We start from the raw sequence: 25,918 nt of genomic DNA on the forward strand, positions 1-25,918 counted from the left end.
CATGAAGGGTATACAAGTGGGATTTTCTGCTCCGAAAGCCCACATTGATGATGTTTCGTTGAACAGTTTGTTCTAACACTTGTTAAAGGCCCAGCATTGAAATTTGCAGCAGTTCGTGGAAGGCTTGCACTTCTGTCACATTTAACAATTCTCTTGACTCTTCATTGGTTCTGTTCTTGCAGGATCTTTTCCTGGCCACAGCAATGTCAGAGATCTGATGTTTTACCAGATTCCTGTTATCACAATACACTCGTGAAATGGTTGTACCGGAAAATCCCCACTTCATTGCTACCTCTGGGATGCTGACTCCTATCGCTCATATGCCGTCTATAACACCTCATTCAAACTCCCCTAAATCTTGATAACCTGCCATTGTAGCAGCAGTAACAGATCTAACAACTGCGCCAGACACTTGTCTTATATAGGCATTGCCAACTACAATGTTGTATTCTGCCTGTTTACATATCTCTGTATTTGAATATGCATGCCTACGATAGTTCCATTGGCACTTCAGTGTAGTTTTCTGCTTTATGCTATGTATAAAGCTTCACACTGATGCACTACTTATATTTAAAAAACATCTAAATGTGAGAGCAAAGAAAAAATTTCTTGTCCTGGGGTTCCTTTTCCACAGCATGTTCTTTTTTTCATAGTGTCTTTAAGTAATCTTTGTACAGTCTAACTTTTCATTTACATTTATTTTATTTTAATTTACTTTTAACCAGATGTGGTTAATAGTTTCCGTATTGCAGAAGGCTGTGAATGTGTTACCAGTGTGGTCAAATTCTTGAGTGCTGGAGACTTCTACCGATGTTTTTGTCCCTTTCATTTACGTCTCAAAAAAATTTTCATTCTAAGTGTCATTCTAAGTGGTGACACTTTCACTTATTCTAGTGCACCCTGTTGAAACATTTATGGACTTAGCATGCCTAGAAATCCCAATGCCAGCAATAAAAAGAAATATATGCCACACTATCAAAACATCAATATGAAACATTTATTTGACAGATCAGAGTATGATAGAGAGATTCAAGAGTGAAGGTTTAGCCACAGTGTTGATCCCCCTTCACTGTAAGCAGTGAGGTGTGAAAATTGTGTGGCTTTCTGCAGCTCCATTAACCTCAGATAGCTGAGCCTTCTAGAAGCCAATAAGAGCTGTACTCCATAGAAGTCACAGTGCAAAATCTCTGCTAGATGGAACTGACTGCAGGGTACAGCCTTAACATTAACTACTGCCTGTTTGAAAAATATCTCTCAGTATTAACAGTTATATAAAAGTTGACTGTAATTAACTAAATCTTATAAGACTTTATATGCTCAAGTATGTGGAATAGCGATCTTCATTTTCAATGCAAAATTTAAACAACTGGCAAAATCAGTACACAAAAAAAGACAAATATGCTCCTGTTTAAAACACACTGACTATTATAGTGGGGTACCAGCTGCCTCATTCTACCCTCCTCAGCACCTTTAAAAATTTTGGCATGCAAACATACTCCAGCTCTTTTTAACATATAATTCACTTCTCACTCCCACAAGCTCCCCTAACTCTACTTGCTCATACCCACTAATCCATTGTGTAAATCTCACATGCATCCATTCCCACTTGCCCATTCTCACTCACTCATTCAGCCTACCTCATTGTCACTATCTCTCTCACTCTCACAATCTCCTTCTCAGATCTGCAGTCTCTGCTGTTCTATCCTACTACTACTGTCTCTTCTTACAGCCATTCTTCCTTTTGCTCTGTCTTACTGCTGCTATCTCATTCATTCCTTCCCACTGCCTGTCTCTGTTTACTTCGCTAGCTCTTTCTTCCACTCTGTCATTATCATAGACTCTGTCTCTCATTATCACTGGTCTCATTCACTTCCACTTTCTCCTTCTCTTTATTCCTCTCCCACTGCACTGCCTCCTTCACTCTTTTCCTAGCACTGTTCTTTCAGTGTCAACTATGTTCCACTGCCACTGTGTCCCTCTCTCTCACACACTGCCATTGTCTCCTTTGCTCCTTCTATACCATTACCACTATCTACTATCTTCCAATATTTATTACTTTTCCATCTCTTTCCCTCTGACACTGTCTTCTTCTCTCTAAGCATAAAAAAGTGTGAATATGTTCACATGCCAAAATTTTTGGGAAAATTTTTGAAGGAGCTGATGAAGGTAGAATAAGAAAGCTGGAACCCCCTCTTCACTCAAGAATCTTTTAACCAGGAGTATAGTCATCTTTTTTGTGCTCTGTCAGGAGCATTTTTCCACTGGTTCCCTTCTTTCCCTTTCTATGGCAGGGCACGTCACTTACATGAAAAGAACTTTATGAGTCAGTAAAATTTTGATAGGTTGCTGGAGTGATATTGAAATAATGTAAATCTAATTTTACACCTCAGGTTATTCGAGATCGGGATCTTAGAAATGTATCACAAATCTTTCTGCCACATTCTGTGCATAGCTGTCTTGGAATTCATTTCTCAGTTTTGGTATCCAAAAACCATGCTTTTTTAGTGTTTCTTGATAACAGATAAAGAACTACTTGATAAATACCTAGAGAATATATCGTTAAAATTTGAGCAATTTGCTGTAGTTAGTTATTTAGGTATCCGATGCTGACAGTGAAAAAATGGTGAAAATTCTATTTTCGCGTTTTCTCAGTAACTGTTCGTGAAATAAATGAAGCCTCCATAAGCCACTTAAGGCACACCATAGACCACATCTCATGCAAAAAGAACCAACAGATTTACTCCACTTACCTAAGCTTGAGCAAGTGTATAATATTAGAAAATTGACCCTGTTCTGTAAGACAGTTGCAATAATATGATCCTTCTGTTGGATATACAGATGGTCCCTAGCCCAACACTTAAACCAAAATTTTATCACCAATGGAACATGAGGAATGAGCCCCAGAAAAATCCCATTTTTATGCGCAGCACTTTGGAACACATTGGTAGTGTGTGCTATCATACCAATTTGTCTAGATTCCAAATTTACATAATGATGTGACTGGTTTCAGTTGTGCTAGCAATGTTCTAAAACACAATCGAAACTGGTCATATCATTACATAAATTAGCAGTCCAAACAAATAAAAAAATTATATTGTTATTTAAATCCATGTGGAAAACACTCAAAATGCTTCCTGATAATTTAAATTCTGTGATAGATGATTGAAAAATAGCTCTTTTGGGGCAGCTGCACCTCAAAGCTGTCAACTATGAGCTGCTGCTGCTTTTAGATCTATTCAAACAAGTGATTGGAAAAGTTTCAAATATTGTTAGAAAAATTTGAGTTATTTTTATGTCAACTTAAAAGCCAAAAAAGCAAATAATAGTTTGTGAAGATTTTAATATTAATTTTCTATAAAATTCAAATAAAAGAAACCATTTGGAAATGTTGCTTAACTTAGAACCTGGGTTCTATTGTAATTTTTCCACCAGACTGCACAGGAAAGTAGTATTATAAGAGAGAACATGTTTGTAGAGGCACACTTTTTCATTGATGATGTAAATGTTTATCCAGTAGTGTCTAGCCTTTCTAGCCATGTGTGTCTATCTCTTCAGCAATGGTGGTAATTTTATGACATCTCAGACACAAAGACAAGGCTGAGGTGAACCTTGTACACTAGTGCTCCAAAAACCTGGTCAATACTTTTGTGCCATTAGGTATTCTGTAGGGATGCACTGTCACTTGTGTAATAGAATCCACTACCCAGTCCCTAGCATTTCACTGTTGTTTATTGGTGATTTTGATTATATTCAGTTGTATGCAATCCATGTTAACTGCCAAACCAGTCATCCTACTAGATATTCAGCTTTTTAAAGGGTACAACATCATATTACAAGTATTCTCAGACATTTTAACTTCCAAGTTGGAAAAGAACTTTATGCAAATTTGTTTGGTGATAGTTATTGGTATTGTTTACGTATCAGTAATACAACATTAGAGCTATTTAGAAGTATGTCAGCACTGATCAAATACTCTCAAGAAAACTAATATACAGTTGCCAGACAAAGAAGTAGGTTCACCAGTATTGCATAGTGGCTTCCCAAGATGTCAGAATAGTTTACTGTATTTCATATAATAGAAATCTCTGTCCCCCATGATCCATAATCCTTTTTCCTCCCAAACACATGAGCCTGATTACCATGATGGCAGTGTGCAGCTCAGTCATCACTATTGTCTATAATTACTATCATTATATTTCCAGGGCTGGGAGTATCGATCACCTGTTTCACCAGCTCGTTGCTGTGGAGAATGCAAGCAGAGTGGCTGTCTGTTCAATGGGCAGCTGTTTCCAGAGGCTGCCACCTGGGAATCTGCTGATCACTGCACAAAGTACTATTGTCTCCAACTCAATGGAACGGTATGTAGCTGGTCTTGATCCTGCGAGAAACTACGAATATGTGGCTAACTGTCTTTAGTTTTAAAACCAAAATATGGATTGATTAGTTGTCATAATCTGGACTCTGCTATATCACTATGCATGTTAGTGATTTTTATCCATATAAAAAAAGAGTGAGCAAGAAGTGAAAATGAATACAGTGATAGAACATTCTGGTAGAATATAAACAAGGGGTATCAAAAAAGGCAAAACATATCCGTATAAAATATGCTAAAATGTGTATTGAACAAAGGAACCTAGGTAACACTGGTCAACAGGGAATTTTTTTTGCAGAAACCAAAGTAGATGATTTTCATAGATCCAATGAACATGGATATCACGATTAAAATTGTCTCCTAGCTCTGAGTTACATGTTAGCTGGGACTTTGCATTTCACATATATTGCTACTGTAATCAATAGGACATATACATTCGTTGCACTTACCTAGTATAATTGTGCCATTTCTGTGCCTTACAATTGTGAATGGTGTCTTGAGGATTTTTCTCTAGCATCCAGCAGAAATCAGCCTACGTAGCAATAACCCACCATCCTGTGTATTGCTGTTCCATGAGAAAGTGTCCTGATGGCACCATTTGCCGTGCTTATTACTGAAAGTACCAAAGTCCTCTGGGAAAACATCGAAGTGGGAGTAAAGCAAATGCTTGTTACTGTCCATGTTGCAGCCAGTGACTTTATAAGCATGAATGAGTTCATCCACAAGGTCCATGTAACTTTCAGCTCTCTTGTTTCCCAAGAACAACTTTGTCATGTCACAATAATAATGCCACTGATGCAGCAGATCAGGGGTTAGAATGGACTCAAAGTGTGTGTTCCCCATAAGCTGGCATATCTGTGGACCAATGAATACCACTTTTTGAGCTTCACTGTGTTCACTTGTAGAAACTTCTTACGTAGGTACTGAAAAGCTGCTTCGTTCTAGTGTACAGTGTCAACAAATTTTGTCATGAATCCTAGCTTAATGGGCAGTTGTGGGAGAACAAATTTGTTCAGATTCACTAGAGGTTCTTCAGCAACATTTTTTGACCCAGGCACCAGAGCTGTTTGTAGAGGTCATTCCCTCTGAATGTAGTGTTTTTTTCTTGTGTGATGTTCCACTCACATAGGTAGCAGCAATACTCAGTGTAACCCCCTTGCAAATGTAAAAGCATTGCAGTGACTGAAATCTCCACATACCAGCTATTCATGCTTATTGTAATTAACACACTTCAATGATTTCAACATGGTATAATTTTCTTTAGCTAAAGCAGCATATGCAACAGGGGTGGATGGTCTTTCATTACTTTTGTGCAACAGAACTGCCTTCAGGCTTGTTTTTGAGCAATGTATAAAGAAGGTCCACTTGTCTGGCTTGTATGTAAAGTGCAGGTCTTCCAAGAAACCTTCAATGTCACTGTAGAATGTAATGTTGCCTTCAGTACTGAAATGAGACACGTTTTTTCTGATGCTCGTGAAACACAGGCACACATTCCGTCTCAGAGTGGAGATTCCAGAGCTGCAGTCAGGTGGCCAAGAGTTTGGCTTTACACTTTGGAAAATCTAAATCCCTAATTGGATCACTGAGTTTACGTTGTGTAGTTTTGTGAGGTTCTCAAGAAAATGATGGTGGTGTAAATATAGGGCCAGTGTCACTGGTGGATGATTGCACTTATTTGTCTGTATTCATCATCATGATTGTCACTGCTTGATGGTGATACATTTGGAGGAACAGGAACTGGCAACCCTTCACCATGAGTGACATGGTGACATCAAGGAAAGAATATCTCTCTCTCTCTCTCTCTCTCTCTCTCACACACACACACACACACACACACACACACACACACACACACTGAAAAAGAGAATGGGGGAAGTCATTGCAGTCTCTGTTGGTGGAGAGAACAGGTAAGAGGTGATGAAGAATGGGAATGTCCACCAGGAGAAAAGAATAGGAACATGCAAACTGCAACAGATTCACAGATGCAGTCAATAGTACTGGCAGCAAGATGAAGAGTGAGAGTTGGTGTGTGGAGATAGTAGAGGACAACCACGTAGAAAATTATGTAGAGGGAAGCATTTTGTGGTAAACAGCATGCTTTGCTACTATGTGGGCAGGTTGCCTGAGTCCATGACCATTCATACTGAAGGACAGTTGACTCTTTATAAATGATTATGATAATAAAAATATTCACTGTCCCAGCCATGTTCACAATAATTTAAATGAGTAATGATAATCAAAAAAATTAATATTTACAAACTTTCATATATTATTGATTTTATTTTGGTTGGTGCTTTTCTTTTTGCTTTGATTATGAACAGTAGAGGGTATCAGGCCAGTAATAAGCAATTTATTTTTAAGTCTGTCAGTCTAGAGGATACCCAAAAAAAGAGAGAGAAAACTGGAAATCAATTAATTTTTGGGCCTTATGTAATTCTTCTTTTCTTCTTTTTTTGTGGGTATATTACTGGAAACATGTTCAATGAACTTCCCATTTACCACAAGCAGTCACTTTACCATTTGGCTATCTAAGCACAACTGACTCAAATTTCCATATGTCATCAACCATGTGTCTACAACTTTTACTGATACATCTATTATATTTAATTCCATGGAGGGGAGACATATTACTTGAAAGTCACTTGCCCAGTGTCAGCGGATAAATACAACATTGCAGTGCCAATCTTATACTGAATTATGATGCAATGTTCCTTCGGATATACATGCATGCATGTTATTCTGAATTACGATGCAATGGTCCTTCAGACACGCAAACATGCATGTTATTCCGAATTATGACAAATGGAAGTTTGGTTCTGGCTGCAAGTTATGCTCGGATAGCCAAAAGGTAAGACTCATGATAAGTGGCAAATCTGAGTTTGATTCCCAGTCCAGCACAAATTTTCATTGTTATCATTCCATTGTACAGCTGATACTTGTCCATATTCACAACTGCAAATATGCTATTTCATAACAGCTGTACTCACCACTGCAATATCATATGCTTCATTCCTCTGTTGTATGAAATTCATGAAACATAATATCCCTGGCAGCAATAATATTTGGGCAGTATTACAATAGCAAATTGTCCAGCAAATCTAATAGTCCACTAATACCTGTTTCTCTTCCACAGTTCCAAATAGACGCAGTGCTGACTGCCTGTCCAGAAGAAAACACAACTGACACAAACATTGCTTATGAGGTGCAGAATGTTGAAGGACAATGTTGCAAACAGCGAATCCCCATTGGCTGTCAAGAAGGGGGTGAAGTATACAGTGTGAGTGTGCTTGAAATAACCATCGGACTTGTAAAAAATTGAAAATGTTTAATAAATAGGCAAAATACTTTCTTGTGAGTTTGTAACTCTGTAATTGCTGTGAATACATCTGATGGAGTTAAGAAGGGATTTAAAAACATCTGTTTGTTCTCAGATTGAAAAGCAAGTAAACTGATATTTCCCTCAGTTCATTAACATTCTAGCAATTGCAAAGCATTTGCCTGTCTGGCTTGTGCTTTAGTATTGTTTCTTAGACTTCTTCTTGTACTACTTCCTTTGTGCCACATTGTATGCAGGGTCGGCAGGGTTAAGTAGGGATATTGCATGGTTAATTTTTAGGTGTGACCGGATGCCCTTCCTCCTGCCACCCCATATCCCCCGGGACAGAATTAGTGTGCTCCAGCTGTCTGCGTCTAGTGTAAACCATGAAATAGTGCAAATGTGATTCAAAAGTTGCGAGTCATGTAAATGAGGCGGGACATGGGGACAAGCCCAGTATTCACATAGAGGGATGTGGAAAATCGACTAAAAACCACATCCAGGCTGGCCGGCACACCGGCCCTCATCATTAATCTGTCGGGCGGATTCGATCCAGGGCCGGCGCACCTACCCAAGTCCGGGAAGCAGCACATTAGCAAACCTGGTTGGTGGTATTGTTTCTTACACAATGTGATTTAAATCTTTATGTACAATACGAAGGCCAGGATGGAAAAAATAAACAAAAATGAGGAAAGGCTGTGGTGAGTGTGTTTTTGAGTTTTCTTGGTTGGGTGTGGTACAGTCTTTTTTGTTCTTGAACTAGAAAAAGAGCAGTAGCTAGAAAGCACCTCACAGCAATTAATTGCAAGTGAATGGCTACTTTCCTTATTTTTCTTTATTCATTCCTTTGTGTCAAATATGGACATAGAGGAACCAAATATTTGTGGATTCTCTGTGGGATAATGATAATTTCTGCTCTCAGGCACAATTTTTTTTTAATTAAGGGGTCTTTCAACATTTTTCATATGGTATGCTGCAACATGTATCATAGCAGAGGATAAATTCTGCCAGTAGTGTATCCCATAACACTGGTTAATGTTAAAATAGTGTTATGAAACGATTCTTATAGTGAGCTATGATGGAACACACAGTAATATACAGTTATGTTTCTCCACAACTGAACATAATAAGTGTATGAAATGTGCTGGTAACATACATATCAAACATTTCAGCAACTCTCTTCCTCTTTTGATTTCATCTGAGGAGATAGATGGCACATGTAAGTCTGATGGATCAATTGCAGTGGTCACTGCAGCTAAATTTTTTCTTAGATTAGTCTATTTAATTTGACATAAAATGTTCTTCCTTTGATTCATCTGTTAATTCACTGTAACTAGTTGAAAGTAATGAACTGTATTTCTGGAAAAATAGAGACATCATTCGCAGTATATGCTTGTAATTATGGCACTTTTGACATGTTACAGGCATAATTTCAAACTCTCTGTGCTCAAACATTATTACTTTTAATGTGCTTCAGTGAGACAGTAATCAAAATTCACACTTTATTATTCATAGCAGGCACTGCAATTTTTCAATGTTTTGTCCTTCCATTCATATCTGTCTCTCTTTGTTCCATATTTATCAAAGAAATCTTTGCATACATTTCAGCTAGTAAGCATTTCTGTACAGTTAAGTCAAGCAACAGTAGATCATCAAGTCACTCGATTCTAATTTGACTAAAAAATAAACACGTTCTACACGCTGAAACTTGTTATCGTGCAGAGTTCACTTAATCAGCTCAGTACAATATTCCATTTTTATTATTAGAAAGTAAGATAATGTTTTATGATTGTACTATAAGAATGTGAACATTTTCAGTATTTTATATTTTCCCCCATATCTTCTTTCAGTTTAACACAACCTACCCTTCTCCTTCTGGCAACAAGTGTGAAAGTGTCACTTGCTTTTTCAATGAAGTGACTGGCCAAGTCTACCGGAAAGTCAATTTGCAGGAATGTATGAACTGCTCTGAGGTATGTATAATTTACTCTTATTCACTATCTAAAGTCACTTATATGGCCTGAAGTGCATAAACAAAGGTAAAAAAAACAATGCAAGTAATAAATGTAATAAAAGAAAAAAAGGTAAAAGGGAAAATTCGAATAATGTGGACATACACACTCATATTAAGTGAGTCAAAAACATACGCCTACTACTTTTACTTTATTGAAATATGTCATTTGAAATTGTTGCTGTCCTTTAAGCCTACATGTAAAACACTACTGGTGATTTGCTTTGTCCTAGATGGCCCTATTGTAATGTTTTACAAAATGACTCAGTGATGCAAAATAAAATCATTCTGTGAGAGAATTTCTCACTGCAGAAAATTAAACATCCAGTTGCATCAACAAAATTTTACCTTTTTTTATTGGGAACAGGCAGAGCACTTTAACAGAAATACACAAGAAGATTCACAAGTTGGGACTGTCCCAAGTGGCTACCTATACAGGACAAGGAGTTCCTACAATGCCCAGAACAGATTACTTATACTTCTCATTGTCCACTGGTTGTTGCAGGCCTGCCATATTCAGAAGTTGATGGACTGTAAATATGCGGAGTTTTGACCCAAGACAATAAAGACTTCAGAATAATAACTACCAAACTTGTGATGCCTTATTGTTGAGAATTTCAGAGGGAGCATTTGTCAAAGTTTGACTGAACCACAGGAAATGAATACTAGATAATTAAGGGTGTGCTTCCAGACATTCAGCCGAATTGTTGTTTACATTATGCATAATATTTCAATGGCTGACTAAGTCATCTTCTTCAGGTGCAATGAGTTCTGCTATTATGTGTACTCACTTACTTCCTGAACTACAACCAGGCCTCCAAAAAATAAACGGATTGGTTGTCAAAATATTTTGAATGAAATGGAAACAATAACTCAGTTGAACATCAGGGAGCACGTCATTAATCAATCATACTGAGAAAATCTGAGCGGTCACACTACAATAGCAGATGAACTGGTATCTCTGAGAGATGAAATAGTGAAGGCAGCAGATGACGAAACGGGTAAAAAAACAAGGCCTAGTAGAAATCCTTGTGGCTATAACAGGAGATATTGAACTTAATTGATGAAAAGAAGAAATATAAAAATGAGGCAGGCAAAAGGGAATACAGTCATTTAAAAACTGAGATTTAAAGAAAGAAACCTACTATGAACAGCATTGTACATCCAAGATAACACAACACCAACACCTATTACAATAACTCCACAGACGGTGAAGAGATTGAAAAAATGAATAAAGAAGAGGTTAAAAACGAATGAAGATATAAAAGAAGTTATTCAGATCCTTAAGGGAGATGCAAAATTTATAGTGATAGAAAACTGGAATTCAGTAGTAGGAAAAGGAAGAGAGGGGAACATTGTAGGAGAATATGAACTGGAGGAAAGGAATGAAAGAGGAAGCTACCTGGTAGAATTTTGCACAAAGCATAATCTAATCATTGCTAACACTTAGTTTAACAATCATGAAAGAAGGTTACATACGTTGAAGGGATCTGTAGATGCGGGAAGGTTTTTAATTGACTTTATAATGGGAAGACAAGAGATTCTGGAACCAGATTTTAAACTGTAGGTCATTTTCAGAAGCAGTTGTGTTCATTAACTATAGATTAAAATTCAAGAAACTGCAAACAGATAGGAAATTAATGAGATGGTACCTGTATAAGTTGCCAGAACCAGAGTTTGTGAGAGATTCAGAGGGAGCCTGGAATATTGTACAATAGAAGACAAGCGGCAAGTTTCAGAGATAAAATAGTGAATGCGACAGAGTATCAAATAGGTAAAAATAAAAACCCTAGTAGAAATCTGTGGATAACACATCAGGTATTTAACTTTATTCACAAAAGGAGAAAATATAAAAATACATCAACTGAAGGGAACACAGATATCTAAAATTGAGATTGACATAAAATGCAAAATGGATAGATCCCAAAGACAAGCCTCCAAAAGTAGATATAAGCAGTGGAATGGTAGATGTATGCTACAGGAAAATTAAAGAAGCCATTGGAGAAAACAGAAGCAGATGTATGAATATCAAGAGTTCAGATGGGGAACCACTACTAATCACAGAAGGGAAAGCTGAAAGGTGGAACATGTTTATAAAAAGACTATACAACAGAAATGAGCATGGATACAATATTATAGAAAGAGAACAGGAAGTTAATGAGGATGATACTGTCAGAACAATTTGACAGGGCACTGAAAGACCTATGTGGAAACAAGGTCCTTGGAACAGACAAAATTTCCTCACAATTATTGAAATCCCTGGGGAAGCCAGCTATGAAAAAACTATTCCACCTGATGTACAAGATATATGAGATTGGCAAATTATCCTCAGACTTCAAGAAGAATCTAATAATACTGGTTCCAAAGAAGGTAGGTGGCGACAGTTGCGAGTACTCTCAAACCATCAGTTTAGTAAATTAACAAAAATAATCAGGTTCCAAAAATGTAATGTAACTGGATGGATAAAAAATCTACTCACCAAGTGGTGGCAGGAGAACATATGTTTAGAGGTACTGAAATTTGCAGTCTTTTGGAGCCAGTGGTTCCTTCTTCATGTTTTGCAGATGACAGGTTAGGGTCATGTTGTAGGAAGTTGAGGAAGTGTTGTGAAGCAATACTGGTTGTTAGGGATTATTGGAAGGCTTGTAGGGGGTGATTTTGCGATAGTGGTGGTGGATCAAGTTGGGATCATGGTCAGAACTGTTCTGTTGCTGTTGGAAAGGTTTTTGGATTGAGTTGCAAAGCAATATTTCCAGTTAACATTGATTGGATGCAGGATTAGGGCTGAAAGTGAGACCGTTGAATAATTCAGATAACTCAGGAGGGGAGACTGCCTTAGATGAGAGGTTGAGAACACTGTACTGTTGTGACTGGTTCTTATGATCATGAATTATCACTGCTCTGGGAGGCAATGGTGAAGGTTGGGGGATGTTAAGAGTGTGGGCTAATCTCAGTTTGTAGGAGAAGGGTGAAGAAGGAGCCACTGGTTCCGAAAGCTTGATGATTTCAATACATTTATATGTGTGTTCTTCTGCCACTGTTTGGTCAGTAGATTTTTTTATCCATCCAATTTACAGAAGGATGGGAAAACTGATTGCCACTGACCTATGGGGTGATCAGTTTGGGGTTTGTGAATTGCAGGATCAAGCAAGGCAATACTGACCCTATTGAAGAAAGGCAAACCTATGTTTATAGATTTAAAGAAAAATTTTACAGTTTGACTGGAATATGCTGTCTGAAATTTTGAGGCTAGCAGGGGTAAAATAGAGGGAGTGGAAGATTATTTACAACTTATATATGAGAAACTGTATTGCAGTTACAAGAGATTAAAGATATGAGAGGGAAGCAGGTTAAGATGGGAGTGAGACAGGATTGTAGCATATTCCCAATGTTATCCAATCTGAACATTGAGCAAGCAGTAAAGGTTATCAAGGAGGAATTTGGAAATTGAATTAAAAGTTCAGGGAGCAGAAATAAAGACTTTGTGTTTTGGTGATAATGTTTTAATTTTGTCAGAGAAAGTGAAGCACTTGGAAGAGCAGTTGAAGCGTCCTTAATATAGATTGTAAAGTAAACATCATCAAAAGTTAAGCAAAGTTAATTGAATGTAGTTGCTGAGGTAATTAGGCTAGGAAATTAGATGATTTTTGCTATTTGGGCAGAAAAATAGATGATGCCAGCTGAAGTAGAGAGGATTTAAGATTTATACTGGCTACAGCAAGAAAAACACTAATGAAAAAAAGTTATTTATTGACATCTAATATAAATTTCCATGTAAGATAGTCTTTTCTGAATGTATTTGTCTGGAGTATAGACTTGTACAGATAAGCACCTCAAATAGAAGCTTTTGAAATATGCTCCTACCGAAGAAAAGCATGCTATAGCAGGATGCTAAAGATTAGATGGGTGGACTGAATAACCAATGAGAGTTGCTGAATCACATTGGGGAATGCAGAGATTTATGACACAATGTGACTAAAAGAAGGGATCGGTTGATAGGACACATTCAAAGGCTTCAAGGAATAGCGTGCTCAGTTATGAATGAAAGTTTGGGGTACAAAATCTGCAGAGGAACACCTAGGAATAAATACAGTAGCCAAATCCAAATGGACGTAGGTTGCTGTAGTTATTCAGAGATGAAGAGGCCTGCTCAGGATAGACTACCAAGGAGAGCTGCATCAAACCAGTCTTTTCACTGAAGACCACATATTTTGTTTCATGCACAGGCAGTGATTGTTAGTTGGATGTGCCACTAATTTGAAAGAAAACTTTGTATTTCTCTTGACAAGAATGTAATACAGTGGGTCCACATTTCCACAGGAGTCTACCATTCATTGATTAGATGGAGTTGAAAAGGTCATTCAGTTTGTCAACCTGAGTACCTGTTCCTTTTTAGCACTATTGATAGGACAGCATCAAAGGACCTAGTGGATGCCAAGAGTAAAAATCAGCTAGAAATCGTGACACCAGGTCAACAATATAGACCAGTTGCCAAAATATCATGCAGAAGAATGGAAACAATAACTCAGCTAAGAACCAAAAAGGACACCATTAATCTGTCAACCTGAGATGACCTGAGAGATCACATACAGTGTACCAGATTGAGGTATGGTTTATTACTATTGTCAGCCATCTTTGTGTGACTAGTTACAGTTCACATTACAAACATTTCTTCTGAACATGCAAATGAACAAAATGTGGACTAAGCAGAAGCCATTTTTCAGTTGATAGAATGTGGACCTGTGAAACTCAAATAGAAGAAATTATAAACAGATTAGTGTCTAACATACAGAACATTAAATCAATGTATGTCCAGTTCATCATAATTGGGAATAGAGAATGACACTTTATAATGGAATTTTGTTGATTAAATATATTATTGATTAATTTTACTCATTGTTTCATAAAGGAAAAAATAGCCACCAAAACACCTACATTGTCTTATGTCCTTGTATAAGTGCATTGAGAATTCCTCAGGATGGCACAATGCACTGTTGTGAAGAGTGCTTTGAAATATATGGGATACCTGAAAATTTTATTTAAGCTGTTCTCCAAAATTTGTGATTTTGCAGCAATAAATTTCTTAGATAAGTTATTGTTATGCTCTTGAACTGGTTTGTGAAGTGTATGACACCCAAACATCTGTCTCTTCCAATAAAAATTCAGTGCATTTTTTATGAACTTTTCAAATTGAAATTGCCAGTACTGTTACTTTCCAAAACATTTTGTGTTTGCTGATGCTACAGAGTAAATTGTGAGACATTTGAAATTTTGAGTTAAACTGTTTTTTACATATTATTTGGTTTTGCAGCTATAAATAATTATTTGTTGCTTGTACTCTCTTGGTTTGTATTATGAAGCATATTACTTCCAAACATCTGTTTTCCACCAGTTTTATTTTCACTTATGTTATATAAAACATCGCTATTATTCCAGGAGTACTAGTCTTGCTAGTTTCGCAGGAGAGCTTCTGTGTAGTTTGGAAGGTATAAGATGAAGTGCTGGTGTAAGAAAAGCTGTGAGGATGGCTCAGAGTCACATGCTTGGGTAGCTCAGTCAGTAGAGCTCTTTCCCCTGAAAGGCAAAGGTCCTGAGCCCGAGTCTTGGTCCAGCACACAGTTTTAATCTGCCAGGAAGTTCTATGTCAGCACAGATACCACTACAGATTGAAAATTTCATTCTCGAGACGTTCCCCAGGCTGTGGTTAAGAATGTCTCTGCAATATCCTTTCTTCCAGGACTGCTAGACTTGCAAGTATTGCAGGAGAGCTTCCATGAAATTTGGAATAAGATGTCACATTTTTAAGGCTCTAGATTATATCTGGATGGATTGGGGGTCAATTATATTTCTGGCAATGCTTATTTAAAATGGCTCAAGCTACTTCTGATGCATGCCTGCTTAAACAGGGCAACAGTTGCTTCATTCCTCTATCTCAAATATAAAACTATTCATGTTCTAATTAGCTCCGTATTTGTGGGATGCTATAGCTCTAACACATCTCTTGTCACTCATAATACTGACTCATACAACAATTGTCATATATTTTCGCCACAGTTATTCTCATCCTTTTTTGTTAAATTATTACTTTTTGTTGTGTATATACATTATGAAGTTTCCATATGAGTAGGTTATATTTTATATGTACATCCTGGATATTTAGGATGATTTCTCATGAAAGCTGATTGCTTGTTTTATATAGGACTTTGTTCAGTGCTTTTACATTTATTCAAGTGCTATTTCCATGTCTCATTCAACTCTTAAAAATAAATATTGACATCTTATCTTGTGACAGGGGTGGCGATATGTGGAACCTGCTCCTGAGTCTGGACAATGCTGTGGTCACTGTGAACAACAGTACTGCATGAGTGAAGGAAATCAGTTCCCTGAGGGTCAGAAATGGACATCACCTGATGGCTGCACAACCTTCAGCTGTGTCAGGATAGGTGAACAGGTTAGCAGCTGTAATTCTGTATTGAAACTATACAGTGTACCCTAAGTTAATAAAATCACATATTATAGTACCTACTTTTGTCTTTAGCAAAAAAGAAAAAAAATGACTGTTTTACACTGCTGTAATAAGAGAAATAAGTTTCAGTCTGTCAAATAGTAGTATATTTGCATGTGCACAGGGAAACCCATCCCTCAGCATGTGCAGGAAATGGAAAATAAATCTCGGGAATGGGTCATCTCCCACATGACCTGATTATTAAGATAGCAATAAGTTATTGCAGAAGCATGGGATAAATTACATAGGTTAACCTGATAATTATATACAATTGCAAGACACAATTGCAAATAATGATACCTCACTCCACTCTCGCATGCTGCTTCCATTTGAAGCAGCACTGTTTACATTCTGGCCAGAGTGAACAGGTACAGAGGTCATGTGTTTGTGAGGTGTGCTTGCTTGTGTGAATGTCTGTGTGTTTTCCTTTCTGAAGAAGACTTTCGCCAAATGCTCAATGTGTAACAATCTTTTCATTGTTCCTCTCTGCAACTCAATGCCTCATCTTTATAGTGAGTAGCAATCTATACTTTCCATAATATTGTTGATAATCCAATCTGGAATTTCCATTGTTTGTAGTTGCCAACACTGTTTGCAATCAATTGGACTTTACTGTTAGTATCTCGTATAACTGCTTGTGTTTTCTCAAATATCACACTGTGGTTGTTGTCCACAACCTGTGTCACTGAAGTGAGTTAGGTTCTGAGATTTTCAACGTACAAAGTATTTTTCAGTGTTATGGAGATGGCACCACATGCATTGGGATGTGTATGTTACCTTTAGCTGTTACTTGTGTAGCATCATTGTCTGCAAGCATAAAATTATCTTGCATTGCTACAATGTAGGAAAAGATAAATTGCACTTATCGTAAAGGAGGTACATTAAGATGCAGACAGGCACAATTAAAAGACACTCAAATAAATCTCTCAGCCACAGCCTTCATCACAAAAGACAAACACACACAAGAAAGCACACCTCATGCACACACAACTGCCTACTCCAGCATCTTGGGCATTTCTGCCATGTGTGTGAACACTTTTAGACTGTTGCACATGTGTAATGTGCAGCTACAGTCTGTGTGCCAGAAAATGTTGGAGAAACAAAACTTCTGAACAGCATTACCCACAGAGAAACAGCAATGAGCTCCATCAACCTTGTTTGCAGCTTGCACACCTACTTTCTTCTTGAAAAAGCACTCATCTACTTTGTGTCCCTTCTTGCTAAGGAAGTTGCTTTTTGTTTTGTTTTGATTTTGATTTGAACATGTCTTTGTCACTCACAGCACTGTTTGACTTGTTCACAATTTTGACTTGTTCACAAAATATTTACCTGATTTAACAGTCATCATGCCACTTGCACCATCACGTCTTTCTGAATCCTTGCGTTGTGTTCTTCCATGATTTTTATGGGATTCAGTAGCACATCTAAAGTTCCCATAGTTATATGGAAGACTTTAGAGAAGCTTAATTGACAATTGGTCACCATTTGTATTGATATTCATTGCTTGTAACATGCCCGCAGCATCGAAGATTGAGTAAGATGTTGTGTCACATCATCACTAAGTTGCATTTTGAGAAGTGTTGCATCGTAAGCAGATCCTTTGGAGGCACAGATTCATTTGAGTTGAAGCCATACCTGCTGTGCATTTCCTTACTTACTTCAGGTCATTGGGATTGATAGATAAAATCAACTCTGGATTTGCTTTTCTGCCTGCCACTAGCCATGCTTTGTATACAGATTCTGCAGCAGAGAGTACTTAATCTTCACCAGGCACTGCAGGCTGCAGTATGTCACCAGATACGTAACCCTTAATGCCTTTTTGATGAGCAGTGCTTCAACTTCTATTCTCCATGTGTTGTGTTTATCGTGTGACAGCATTTCTAGTTACACTCCATGTACTGCAGTAATAAGCACCATATTCATTGTGTTGATGAACTTATTTCCATGTGTTTCAGCTAACAGTTGTTTTCGTGCAATTAAAAATTTGTTTTTGCCAGTTGAGTAACCGTGAACCATAACCTGTTGAGATGTGGTCTGACAATACAGGTGCAACACATAATTACAGAACAACTGTACCCATAACTCACTGCATGGAGAATAATACAGAACTACTAGCAGTTGACTTTAAACTTTAAAAAATGCACATCTATAGACATTAAAGATATTACATTATAGTAAAATGTGAATCTCAACAATTTTAAATGTCAGGAAGACTTTTTCTGAAGATATTTGTCTTGAGTGTAGCCTTATATGGAAAAGAGGACAGAAACTTTTGAAATAAGCTGCTACAGAGAATGCTGGACATTTGATTGTTATATTTTACAACTAATGAGGAAGTATTGAACTGAATTAGGGAAACCAGAAATTTGGGTTTCAGATTGACTAAAGAAATGGATCAGTTGATAGGGTGCATCCTGAAGCATCAAGGAACTGTCAGTTTGGTACTGGAGGGAAATGAGAGGGACAAAAATTGTAGAGGGAGACCAAGGCTTGAATACAGTAAACAGGTCCAAATGGATGTAGGTTGCAGTAGTTACCCAGAGATAAGAGGCTTGCAAGGAAGAGACTAGTGTGGAGAGCTGCATCAAACCAGTCTTCAGACTGAAGCCCAGGAGAACAGCAGTATCTACTGTAGGGAGCTTTTGCAGAACACTTCAGCTCCCATGCCATAATTATGAAGTACACATTTGTTTATACTTGCACAAGAAAAAGCATGTTTTGTGCTACACAGAAGAGATCAAATTTAGTTACTTTCACAATGACTGCTGATTGTAAGATATTACCAATATATTAATAAGTTTGAGAAACTGTCAAAATAAAGTGTAATCACTTCTATGGTTGTAGCTGTCATAGATTTGTGATTTGCATCTCCTGGAGCATAATATGTTATTCTAAATGAAGAGCTGTAACCTCCCTTCATATGATATTTGAAATATACGTGTATAATTATCATGATGAATATGATATTAGCACAGTAACTGAAAATTAATCTGTCTATCTTTTTGCAGCTCCAGATTGAAGTGACGAGACCAAACTGCCCAACAGATCTGAGTTGCCCAGAAGAATTTCTTGTTGATGATGGCTGCTGCAAGAAGTGTGACTGTAAGATATATTATTGTATACTTTTGAAATATGACTATTATCTATTCAATGATAAAGTTCCAATGTCCATCCATTTGTGGAACACACACACACACACACACACACACACACACAGGTATCTGAGAGATAGGAAATTTTAGATTTCAGTGTTTTTAAAAACCAGTGTTAATGTTTTTAAATACCACAATTGGGAACAAGATCTCCAACTTGCCCTTGCTGATTGGATTGACTTGTATCAGCAGCACTCAAGACCAGGTTCTCAGTTATTTGTTGTGTGTTTATTTCTGTTTTCTCCTACTGTGAGTTCTTGTGCTGGGTACTGTGAGCTCTTGCTACAGAAATTTTGTAGACAGATTTCACTAGTCATATAAAATTTTATCTCTTGCCAGGTTGTGCCACAAATTTCTCTTCTCCCCAGTTCTGTTCAGACCCCCTCATTAGTTACATGATCTACCCATCTAATCTTCAGCACTCTTCTGTAAAACCACATTTCGAAAACTTCTATTCTTTTCTTGAGTTAATAGTTTATCATCCATGTTTCACTTCCACACATGGCTACACTCCATGCAAATACTTTCAAAACACACTTCCTGACACTTAAATCTGTACTTAATATTAAAAAATTTCTCTTCTTCAAAAACACTTTTCTTGGCATTGCCAGTTTACATATTACATCGTCTCTACTTTGACCATCATCAGTTATTTTGTTGACCATCATCAGTTATTTTGCTGCCCAAATAGCAAACTTAGCAAGTTTGTGCAGTAGTTAGCACACTGGACTCGCTTTCAGGAGAAAGACGGTTCAAACCCACATCCTGCCATTCTGGTTTAGGTTTTCTGAGATTTCCCTAAACCACTTCAGGCCAATGCCAGGATAGTTGCTTTGAAAAGGCATGGCTGACTTCCTTCCCTAATGTGAAGGGACCAATGACCTCACTGTTTGGTTCCCTCCCCCCAAATCAACCAACCAACCCAAATAGCAAACTCATCTACTATTTTAAGTGTCTCATTTCCTAACCTAATTCCCTCAGCATCACCTGATTTAATTTGACTACATTCCAGTATCCTCATTTTGCTTTTGTTGATGTTCATCTTTTCTTTCAAGACACTGTCCATTCTCTTCAACTGTTCTTCTAAGTCCTTTGCTGTCTGTGACAGAATTGCAATGTCATTGGCAAACCTCATAATTTTTATTTCTTTGCCTTGGACTTTAATTCCTACTCCAAAGTTTTCTTTTGTTTCCGTCACTGCTTGCTCAATATACAGATTTAATAACATTGGGGATAAGCTACAACCCTGTCCAACTCCCTTCTCAACCACTGTTTCCCTTTCATGCTCCTCAACTCCTATAACTGCATCTGGTTTCTGTACAAATTGTAAATAGCCTTCTGCTCCCTGTATTTTACCCCTGCCACCTTTAGAATTTGAAAGAGGGTATTCCAGTCAATATTGTCAAAAGCTTTCTCTAAGTCTACAAATGCTATGAACATAGGTTTGGCTTTCTTTAACCTGTCTTCCACGAGAAGTAAAATGCTCCTGGATTTATGTAAAATTATAAAAAATAAGGGAAACTAATTCGGTCTGCAGGGGGTGACTATCCAAGAATAACATATGCAAACAAAAAACCTGAGTGTAATCATAATAAGGAAGCAGTTGAACCAAAACAGAACGACATTAAAACGAAAAAAAGTGGGAATGCAAATAATGCTGGAAAAAATTACTTAACAGTTGTCCACCAAAATATATGTTCCCTAGCAAATAAGACCCAACAGCTAGAAGTGCAGCTGGAGTCTACAGAGTGCTCAGTTGTTTGCCTCACTGAGCATTGGTGCAATGAGGCTGAAATTAATCAGTTAGTTGTGCAGTGTTATCCATGAGGATAAAACAAATGCTGTTAACTTCTATGTCTGCAAAAAACCACACTATAACAACTTTAAGTTAAACAATGAAACTATAGAATGTGTAGACTACACAAAATTTCTTGGTATGCATGTTGACAGTCAGTTAAAGTGGGAAGAACATATTAAAATACTTAGTAACAGAATCGCTACAGCATGCTATGCTCTGAGAATTCTGACTGCAGTTTGTGATACTACATGTGTCAGATCTGTATATTTTTCTTATATCCACTCTGTTATTACCTACGGAATAATATTTTGGGGAGTCAACAGTAAAAATATTCAAATAGTTTTCAAATTACAGAAAAGAGCAATTCGTATAATAACCAAGAGTGGCAGTAGGGCTCACTGCCTTGAACATTTCCAAAAGCAGGAAATCCTAACTGTCCCCTGTGAATACATTTTTCATAGTGTTATGTATGTAAAAAAAAATATTGACTGCTATATGAAAAATTCTTTAGTACACAGCTATGAAACTAGAAACCAATACAATCTGCATCTAGAGAGGAAAAATAAAGTTAAAACTCAGCAGAGCTTGTTGTACAATGCTGTTAAATTATATAATAAATTACCTCAAAAAACAAAAGATATTGACACAATCGGACAGTTCAAAACAAAACTAAAATTTTTTTTATTTAATAAAAGTTATTACGCAGTAATGGACTATCTGAATTAAAACATGTAGTGTAATTAAAGTAGCGTGCATTGTAATACATGAGGAAATAATTATAATATGAAATCAAAAATTGTACAGTATTATAAGAAAATTACAAATTACACAAGGATATAAAACTAATTTAAGATACCTCAAAAATGTGTGTAAATACAAATTTTATGTGTATAATTGTAGGTATATTGTATTGTATATGATTTTGCTGACGAAATCCACACAATGTAAATTGTTACATGGATTAATAAAGAAATCAATCAATCAATCAAAAGGGTCAGTATTACCTCACTTGTCACTACATAAACTGATCTTCCCTGAGGTTGGCTTCTACCAGTTTTCCCATTCTCCTGTAATTCATGTTAGTAATTTGCAACTGTGACTTATTAAACTGACAGTTCATGATTTTCACACCTGTCAGCATTTGCTTTCTTTGGAATTGGAATTATTATATTCTTCTTGAAGTCTGAGTGTATTTCACCTCTCATACATCTAGTTTCATTTACCTGACTTATTTCATTAAGAGTCTCATAAGTACCTCCTTCTCCAGTGAAATAAGTCTTATTAGATAATATGACAGGCATAAATAATGAAAATAGATTCCATAAAAGAAGTGGGAACGATGATTATAATGTGAGGAAATTAGTTGTGTAAGGATAAAGGACTGGATCAGGATATGCAGTCATGCCATCAGGATATGCAGTCATGCCATGTGTTGTCAAGGGAGAATAAAGATTAGATTAGGCCTCATTTCGGGGCAGGACTTATGGAAATAATTGCCTTGATGAATAAATAGTTTAATACATGAAAAGTTGAGATAGTGTCTTGATGGAAAAGGCACACATATGTAACTTTTTCCAAAAAGATCAGTCAGTACAGTAGTTCTGTTGATAGCTCTGAAGACAATGAAAATTTACTTTTGAATGAAATGGGAGGGGGGACAGCTGCATGCAGAGAATCCAGTGGCATAACCATAATGAATTAACACAATCGATGTCATGAATGGAGCAATTGATATAAAGGAAGATAGTTCTAAAAATAAAGGAACATTATTTTATTGGAGTCTCTTGAACCAACTGCAACATTTGTTTGATCTATTAAATTGTGACTTACTTTCCTTCCCCCGGCAAGCAGCAGATGACTGCATTCTCATTTCCATATCCATCTATGCATGTGTCTGCGCCATATTAATGACAGAAAAGGCCCCTTGAGTCCCCATATGGGCAGTATTGTTCAAAGTCTACTTGTGTGTTATTGCTCAAAAGGTACAGAATTTAGAAAGTGGGATTCTTCTCAAATTTTAATATATGTCCTCCTGCCTTGTCATCTAAAAGTGGTAAAAATATTTTTGTAAACGCATTCTGAGAGATATTGTAAACACAGTCAGTTTTATTGTAATGTTGTTCAAGTTTAGCAATGTTATAAAAATTGAAATATTCAGTGAAAACCTTAATGCGACTTTGGAAATTATAAAAGTAAGCACATTATATTATATCTGTACATTAAAATGTCTGCTTGGATAAGTCATATTAACTGTTTCTGTGTGTTGACAGATAAATGTTCATCACGTGAGTGGAGTCCACAAAAGACCGTTGGATTATTTGAAGAAGCCAATGCACATGGCCAATGTGTGAATACTGAAGAGATCTACGGGTTTGTAGAATGCAAAGGAAGCTGCCCATCCTATCAAATCTATGACAGAGGTGAACATAACTTATATTTTGCCTGTTTTATGTACATGTTTTTCACACACACACACACACACACACACACACACACACACACCAACACCAACACCAACACCATGACTACCAACACCACAAATGTCTACAAAAGGCATGTCAAGCTCAACACACACCATGACTACCAACACCACAAATGTCTACGAAAGGCATGTCAAGCTCAGTGGTTGTTATGGTCATAAAAAAACCCATGCAGTCAGTAACATCTAATGGATTACCATGAAATATTCATAAATGTGTATACTATAATGTTTAAGTACTGTTAACATTATGAGGTATCTAATGTTGAACCTCACAACAGGTGCCACAGTTTTACATTGGAAGTGAAAATTTGTAAATAGAAAAAAATTATGTGTTTAACACGTAATGCATATAGGAAATCAATGTGTGATATAAGTCGCATACATTTCTTGAACACACATTCCTTTTTTATGATCCTAGTTTAAGGAATTGAAAATTCTCTGTAGGCTTACTGAAAATACAATTGTTCTTTCAGTTGTAAATGTGGCGTTATTCTGAGTCAGCATAGTGGATTGTGTATATATTCTTGATTACACTCACATAGGTTGAATTAATGCCTCATTTCCCAAAATCTGTGAATCTCAGACAAAGCTGTAATTCATGTGGATTGCTCCCTTCTATAATTTCACTCATGCCTTGCAAATGGTCTGTTATGCTATATCCACTAGTTTTTTCATGTGCCTTATTAAAATTGAACAATTTTTTCCTACATAGTTAATGATAATTTTAGGGAATATCTTATACATTGTAAGAAGTGGGTTGATAGGTCTATAGCTCTATTATGTCTTGTTCATCTCCTTTCTTGTGAAATATAATTACAGCACTGTTTTATTTTTGGGGAACTTTTCTCCACTGTAGACATACTGTAAACAATTCTGCATGTTCATTTTGTATTACCACGGCAGCAGCTTTTGCCAGCTTTGATTTGCAGATAACATTTTTTAGTTGCTTTGAATCCAGGAGAATTTCAGCACATGATGAGGGAACTAACAGAGCAAGTGTGACAATAGACCTGAAGGTTAATTAAAGTAAGACCAATGTGAAGTAAGATAAATGTGCCTATAACAAAGGTTAATGTTGAGTTATAGAAACAACATATGAATTTGAGTACTAGGGAAGGTGGTAATAACAAGCAGGAGTAAACTTAAAGAAATAAACTGGTATTTAAAAATGGCTTGGATTTAGTTCTGAAAATTGAATGCTGTATTCAGAAGCAAAATTCACAGTTTGCTCCAATTGAAAGTCTATAACTATTGCATACTACCAGTACTAATTTATAGAAGTGAAACATGAATGTTAAAAGTGCAAACAGTACAAAAATTGAGGGTTGCTCAACGAGCTATGGAAATATACATGCTGTGTACAACAAGAAGTGATATAAGGACAAAGAAATAAATAAGTGAAAAGAGTGGAGTTGAGCACAGTTGTGGCTGTTATGAAACTGAAAAGGAAATGGGTTTTGCGTAAAGTGAGATAAAATGATGGTAGATGGACTAACGAGATCCTGGGTTGGTCCGTGATATGCAGGATTAGAAAGAACGAAAAAAAATTGCCAAGAAAATACTTAAAGCATGACCTAATGGAAGATGCATTTATTGCATAAACAAGCACTAAAAACTGGGATGTGAAAAGTATAAAATTGTAATCTATAAAGCAGACTGGAAGGGGTCTTCTGCATGTACCCAAACGTAAGCTGACCTCAAGTGCAAATGGCACCCTAGAAAAGAGACTCAGGGAAATAAGAATTACCCTCATTTCATACTGCACTTAAAAATCAAAACAGATATGGTTCATCATTTGGTGAATAAAGTATAAAGAAGCCCCACCTCTCTCATATGGATTTAAATTTAACCTCCTGGACATTCAAAATACTGTTACATCATAACCACGGACCTTGTCACTGGTGGCGGGGACTTCTGTGCTTCAGTGATAGAGATAGCCGTACCATACGTGCAACCACAACGGAGGGGTATCTGTTGAGAGGCCAGACAAATGTGTGGTTCCTGAAGAGGGGCAGCAGCCTTTTCAGTAGTTGCAGGGGCAACAGTCTGGATGATTGACTGATCTGGCCTTGTAGCATTAACCAAAATGGCCTTGCTGTGCTGGTACTATGAACAGCTGAAATCAAGGGGAAACTACAGCCATGATTTTTTCTGAGGGTATGCAGCTTTAGCTTTACTGCACAGTTAAATGATGGCATCCTCTTGGGTAAAATATTCCGGAGGTAAAATAGTCCCCCTTCCAGATCTCCAGGTGGGGATTACTCAGAAGGATGTCGTTAAAG

At 36.9% G+C, this 25,918-nt stretch overlaps 1 protein-coding gene across 1 annotated transcript in view; it reads left to right on the forward strand.

Moving 5' to 3' along the window:
* The window catches only part of LOC126251888 (hemocytin), a 541,167-nt gene that overhangs the window by 501,635 nt on the left and 13,614 nt on the right, over positions 1-25,918 (forward strand). The window contains exons 72-77 of the mRNA XM_049952591.1: positions 4,203-4,358; positions 7,506-7,649; positions 9,539-9,661; positions 15,992-16,150; positions 19,213-19,306; positions 23,425-23,574. Coding sequence (XP_049808548.1) covers positions 4,203-4,358; positions 7,506-7,649; positions 9,539-9,661; positions 15,992-16,150; positions 19,213-19,306; positions 23,425-23,574 — 826 coding nt within the window. The remainder of the gene's footprint in view (positions 1-4,202; positions 4,359-7,505; positions 7,650-9,538; positions 9,662-15,991; positions 16,151-19,212; positions 19,307-23,424; positions 23,575-25,918) is intronic.

This window comes from Schistocerca nitens, chromosome 4, assembly GCF_023898315.1.
Source record: "Schistocerca nitens isolate TAMUIC-IGC-003100 chromosome 4, iqSchNite1.1, whole genome shotgun sequence".
Lineage (NCBI taxonomy): Eukaryota > Metazoa > Arthropoda > Insecta > Orthoptera > Acrididae > Schistocerca > Schistocerca nitens.